At 37.6% G+C, this 6,364-nt stretch overlaps 1 protein-coding gene across 1 annotated transcript; it reads right to left on the bottom strand.

Moving 5' to 3' along the window:
• Positions 1–371: 371 nt before the first annotated feature.
• Positions 372–3,059, bottom strand: LOC108262183 (uncharacterized). Its single transcript, XM_053675823.1, has 6 exons — positions 2,028–3,059; positions 1,587–1,928; positions 1,337–1,435; positions 1,114–1,212; positions 915–952; positions 372–785 (listed from the first exon to the last, which is right to left on the bottom strand). The coding sequence occupies exons 1-6, from the start codon at positions 2,077–2,079 to the stop codon at positions 666–668; spliced, it is 750 nt and encodes a 249-aa protein (XP_053531798.1). The 5' UTR covers positions 2,080–3,059; the 3' UTR covers positions 372–665.
• Between the last annotated feature and the right edge of the window lie 3,305 nt (positions 3,060–6,364).

Raw genomic sequence — 6,364 nt, 5'->3', positions numbered from 1 at the left:
GGAATTTATTAAGGAGGCACAATGTAAATTGTGTAAAAACATTAAGATAAATAAAACCTCGACACTTCATCAGTCATCAATATACATTTCTGATGAAACTGAATATTTATTGCCTGGAGATTAATTTCAGGTTAAACAGTGGAATCTCATCAGTAATGCAGTAAACACTCGTCTTTATACTCAGCCCTCTTAAAGGTCCTCAGTATTTCTGGAAAATTGTTCAGATGTATAAAAGTTTTACATTTATAGATGTACTGACTACTAAATGTTCAGATAATCTACATTAATTACGATATTCACCAGATTTATCCTCTTTATAAAACTCCTATGTTTCAAAGCAAAATAAATTAAAAACACAAGTTAAAGCAAGATGTGAACCATGAGCCGTTCTTTAATACTTTAACCTTCAGAATCAAACAAAATGTTCTTTTACATTCTAGAAATCATGTGCAAGAGAAAATGCTGAGAAAAAATCCCAAATATAAGACTTTCATTCAAGAAAGAAAAAAACAGCAGGATGTAGGATTTTGATCAGAAATATTTTTTAAAGCTTCATCCATCAAGTGAAGCAAATCAGTAGATGAATGATGTTAGGAGTCACCATGGAAACGGCAATAACACTTATATTTTGGTTGTGTTTCAAGTCTGAAGTCATTTGTCTTTATCTATTTTATTTTAACTTGTGCATAAACGTCTTCATGGCTCTTGTCTCTGGATGTTCTGGAGGATGAAGGTTTCTTAGCAAAACTCACAGCTGCATAGTTCAAGACATCTTCATCATCAGCCTGATAAAGAACAAGAGCCGTTATTGTGTAAATAGTTGTCTATTAGAATTCTCTGTGCATTGTGGATTGTAGGTCAGATGTGGATTTATTTAACAGAATAGAATCACAATTAATAGAAGACTGGATTACCTGATTGGTGGGAGTTTGATGGTTTCTTGATGAAGCACCTGAACAATAATACACAAAAGTAAAGTTTAAATGTAGAAAGGATTCACATTTTGGTGACAAATTTATACAGTAACTCTATAAATAATAATAATAATAATAATAATAATAATAATAATAATAATAATAATAATAATAATAATAATAATAAAAGTAAACAAACCTTTTCTCTGATTTTTATATAAAACTCCAAGCAGAAACACGATTACAATAAGAGATATTACAATGGAGGTCGTTAAGACAATAATCCAAAACTTGTCTCCTGAAAATGATGAAAATGAACAACTTGTATAAATATTGGATGATTTATTAACAGGAAAAGGTTTTAACTACAGAAAATTCTGTTATAGAAAGTGAAAGGAAGTTTATTTGATCAAAACTCTTACCTTTTCCATCACTGCTCTTTGAACCCTCATTGGACCCTGTAACAGAATCTGTGTTGTTGTTAACCGTTCCAGGTGTAGGACAGTGTTTCATCTCTTCACCTTTACAAATACATTGGAAAAGCAGCAAATAAACAGAAATGATACTAAATATGAATAATGTGAAATATTCAACATTTAATGCATATGTACACATAATTCTGGTTAAAGTGTTGATCTGGAATTAGCAGGTTATCAGAGTAAAACTGTTTACCTTCAAATTGCAGACGTGTTCCAGATGTGAACTTTATTATAATTCCCTCCACTTCTCCACAGAAATATTCTCCTCCATCATCTTCTCTCGTTCCGATAATGTTGAGATCAAACTTCTGGTCATTTACAGTCATACTGAAGCGGCTATCTTTAAATCCCTCTGCAAATGTGTAATTACTTTGCCCGTAACGTCTTACAAAATACTGAGGCACTTTTCCAAATCTCTGTCTGTACCAAGCTAAATTATCTTTGTCTTTGCCCTTGCTCATGATACACTCCATAGTTACATTTTCTCCACGCTTTACTGTTTTCACATGAAGCTCCTTGATGTCAGAAGTGTTTACTGTAAAAAAAGTGTTTAATATTTAATGTTTAATGTCAGTAAATGATTTAAATGTGAAATCTGACTATTTTAAATGAAAGTTTTCAAAATGTTACTCACCAGCTGTGCAGAGAGAAAAAAGAGAGTAAAGCGCGACAAAGAGTGTGATCATCGTTCCTGTTTAGACAAAGTGATAGTGAGGTAATGAACTTGTGAGTTCAGTAGAAAAGCAGGTCCAGACTCACGCCTGATTGGATGTTTTGAAGCTGTGGACTGATTTGATTGGTCCATTAGCTGTAATGAGATGTGAAGCTCACAGTGAATTCTTGTCTATTCTGATGCTGTGATGAGTCACATGACTTTACAGATATGATGTACTGGAGCTCTATCAGTCCTGTGTGCTGGAACCTCTCTGATAGAAGAAGTTTAATGAAGTGCTTTTAGGTCAGCAGATCTAACAACCCCAAAGAGGAATAATGTGTAATCCCGCTGTGGGGGAGGGGGACGCAGTACAGTTTCAGTATGGTCCTTTCACAAATCATTTGTCTAAGGTAGAACCTGGAGTGAGCGTATATACGGGGTTTTACGGTAACCGTCAGACACTTGGGGGGAAACGCTCATCTGTATTATTTAAGATGTAGACACTAGAAAGGTTTTCATGCAAATGAAACACTCAGCATCACGGCGTGGTCCGGGGGTCACTGTGTGGAGGAGGTGAACTTACTGGATAGCTGAGTGAGGAAGCCAGTGAGGCCAGTACACTTCCAGTTTCAAGTTTGGTGACGTTGGGGAAAGGGTTGTTATTGTCAGTGGAGGAGACAGAAGGCCTTATTGATAAATAAAACCACACTTTGCTAGGACTGGAGCAACGTTACTGTAATGAGCTCACCCTTGTGCTGCGAGTGTTTGTACTGAGAACATTGAAAAATACACACGTCTCATGTCGGCCTCCGTGGATAAAATCTTCTTACACCAGAACAGCTCCTCGTTTGCAGGTTTTCCTCCATGATGACATGCTGCTTGAGTGCTGGAACCAAATGAAACTAATAAAAACAATGAAAGGATGAACCTCCAGCAGAGCTGCATACGCATAAGTGAGGTATGGAATTGCAGAAGTGATCCATGGCTCAGAATTAATTCCTCTGTGTGACAGCAAACCTGTGATTATAAGCCCCGCCCACAAACAAGCCTAGAAGCAGTCATGAGAGTGGACGCGAGTGTTCAGTCCAAGTGTGAGAACGCTCTTAACACATTTGTAGAAGTGTTACTGGCTGCAGCAGCGCTCTCTCACATCATGCAGTTGTTTCAGTTGAACAGAAATAGCATTGTGGTTTCTGAGTTTCTGAGACTGAGTGTTTTAATCAGCAGCTCACACTGACTTCTTTTGGGTCACTTCAACAGTCCAAATGTCTTCATGTTAGAATCTCAGGCTAAAACACAAAAGAGCTGGAGTTCATTCATTAAAATGTCTCTAAAAATATCATGTAGAATGTCGAGAGCACTATTTATTCAAACTGTGCTAGAGACTGTGCTCTATCTGTGTGAGGCCTGTTATCCACCCTAAAGGACATAACAACAGAGACAGAACTGGGATTAATTCAAGTATAATCTCACACCTTTGGGTAGATTTGAATCGTGTAATGATTAACCTGTATAAAACATGTCCACAATTATTCATTCAGAACGTTTAGACAAAGTGCCCCAGTGTGTGAGGGTGTGGAGGAAGACTCGAGAGGCAGCCGGAATCTTAACTGATCTCCGGGTTCACGATTATTCAGGCCGCGCTTTTCAGTGCACTTTCAAAACAACAAACAGAAAACTCACGCCTTTTTCTCTGTTAGGTTCAAGTTCACACTTCTTGTCATTGGTTTGTGTATGTGTTTATGAGTGTTTATGTGTGTGAGTGTGTGTGTGTGTCTTGTCTCTTTCTGTGGGTTCAAAAAAGCTCAAACCGGTTAGACCCGCCTCCTCTCCATCCACAGTTGAAGCTCGACCACACCCCCACTGTCACAGTTACTTTCCTAAGGCTTTTAGTTTTATTTAAATTACAGGTGGAATTTATTTATTTATTATTTGTGTTTGTTCTTTCTTTTAGCTTTTATGTTATATAATATTCATATATTTTAATGTTTATGTTCACAAACACAAAGACACAAATACACATTAACACAGAAGTTTAAACCCGGCTTTACTGTGTGTGTGTGTGTGTGTGTGTGTGTGTGTGTGTGTGTGTGTGTGTGTGTGTGTGTGTGTGTGTACAGTGTATATTAAGAAAACACTTAACATAATAAAACTTTTGATAAAACTTGGTCCTGATCTCTTTGGTGGTGGTTTGGACTACACGTAACAATGCACCATATTTCTGGTCCTGAAGTAGCTGCTGCGTGCTACAGAACCACCATCTTGATCAGAACCACTGGATTTATAAAAGTCTAACATCTCTTACAGCCCTGATAAAGAAATAATCAAACTCTTTAGTTTATATCTCTCACTTTAAACCACAGTGCTGTTTCCATTAACACTGACACACACTCTCTGGTGTGAGATGAAAACTAGAGGACAAACATCTCAAACCAAACACCAGCGTGAGGCCATTAAGGTTTTTACCACATCAAAGGTGCTGAAACTGCCGGACTCATAGACTGCAGCAGCACTTTGTCTAAACGTTTTGCATGCATAAGTCTAGACATGTTTTACAGCTTCATCATTTAATAATCATATAGTGTGAGAATATTCTTTAATTAATACCCTTTCTTTCTTGTTTTTAAAATGTTTTGTGTTTTAAAGTGGACAAGTCCTCACAGAGATCCAGCTCAGTCTCTAGCACAGTCTGTACATCAGATTCATCAGAGACATTATCATCAATGAGTTTCATCTCTTTTGTGTTTTAGCCTGAGATTGTAATATAAAGACATTTGGACTGTTGAAGTGACACAAAATAAGTCCGTGTGAGCTGCTGGCTAAAACACTCATCTATCTGAGGCTTGAAACCACAATGCTATTTCTGTTAAACTGAAACATGTGATGTGACAGAGCGCTGCTGCAGCCAGTAACACTTCTTCACATGCATTAAGAGCATTTGGCTCGAATACTTGAATCCACATCCAGAAATGATTCTGGGCTCGTTTGGGGGCGGGGATGAACATCACAGGTTTGCCTTCACATTTCCTTCTGAACCGTGGATCGATTGTGCAGTTCCATACGTCACTGTTGTACACACAGGTTTGCAAAATGGTAGCCATTAGGTTCATCCTTTTCTTCTCAGGTGATGAAGAATAGCAGTTTTTAGAAGCACGGCATGTCATCATGCAGGAAAACCTGCAAAAGAGAAGTCATTCTGCTGTAAGAAGATTTTTAGCCATGGAGGCTGATGCTGAGCCAAACTGCTCCAGTACTGTGAAAGTACACCTCTCCCTTCCCACCTTACACTCTGTAACAGTGGACTACATAAAGTTTATCCGAATGTGCAGGTAATACAAGGTGAAATAAAAACACACCCACTTTAATACTGACACAAGGCCAAGTAGACACGTGTTGTCTTTCCTGTCCACACGTTATATTTGTAGCTTGTGGTTGTAAACTAGAGGTTGCATCGGAACTGGAATCCTGCTGAACCCAGCAGAAAAGTTGCAGGAGTGAGAGATATGCAGCTCACAGGACAAAGAACGTTCACTTGGGAGTAAATGCTTTATCCTTGTCAGGGTCTCTACAGTGTAAAAATCTATCATATTGTGGGAAATAGACTAAAGTGATTAGACACGGCTCAGGAGAATCTCATCCAGGAATCATTTACACTCATGGAGACGGCAGTGATGAGTGTAAGAAGAGCTCTGAGGCTGGTTCTCCTACGCAGAGCTGTGTCTACACTCTCCCCAAGAGGAACCTCATAACCTCTGATAATGGAACGTTCTACTGTGCTGTGGCTGCGTGTGGACAAATCCTCTTTGGGAATGGAATTAAAGTGGAAGTAATTCAAATTAAAGGTAAGACATTTGAGGACCTAAAAGTCCTGTTGATAACTCAGAGACAGTTAGACTCCTACTCTCCAACAGAATTTTACCTTAAACCTTGTTTCACTAGACTAAGTAATGTTTCAGCTCTACAAGTGTTTTAAAACAGATTTATTTTTCCATACAGGTTCCAGTTGTACTGATCAGATGCATGTGCTGTTCTGGCTCTCCATTTTTAGAGTTGGAGTTCTTGCCTTCATGCTTATTTTTACAATAATTATTTTTAAATGAAGATCAAATTAAAAATTCAAGGCTAAGGTAAAGAATACTGACAATTTTGCTAATTGCTTTGATTTTCTACCTAGATTTATTTTATTTAGTTCAAAACTGAAGAAATATAATGAATATTAAATGTCTTACTCCTTTTGTTTTACCAGATTTTTGTATATTGTACATCTTGGTCTGTGATTTTGTTTAAGTTTTGTGGAATAAACACAGAGCATTTTT

This window comes from Ictalurus punctatus, chromosome 25 (genome assembly GCF_001660625.3).
Source record: "Ictalurus punctatus breed USDA103 chromosome 25, Coco_2.0, whole genome shotgun sequence".
NCBI classification, from domain to species: Eukaryota; Metazoa; Chordata; class Actinopteri; order Siluriformes; family Ictaluridae; genus Ictalurus; species Ictalurus punctatus.
This window is presented reverse-complemented; position numbering and strand designations above follow the sequence as displayed.

What these genes read in the sequence shown, in the direction of transcription:
- LOC108262183 (XM_053675823.1), bottom strand. Translation starts at nt 2,079, where the DNA reads ATGATCACACTCTTTGTCGCGCTTTACTCTCTTTTTTCTCTCTGCACA. An exon ending in AACACGTCTGCAATTTGAAG is followed by an intron (nt 1,436 to 1,586) that starts GTAAACAGTTTT and finishes GTATTTGTAAAG; the next exon opens with GTGAAGAGATGAAACACTGT. An exon ending in ATATAAAAATCAGAGAAAAG is followed by an intron (nt 953 to 1,113) that starts GTTTGTTTACTT and finishes ATTATTGTTCAG; the next exon opens with GTGCTTCATCAAGAAACCAT.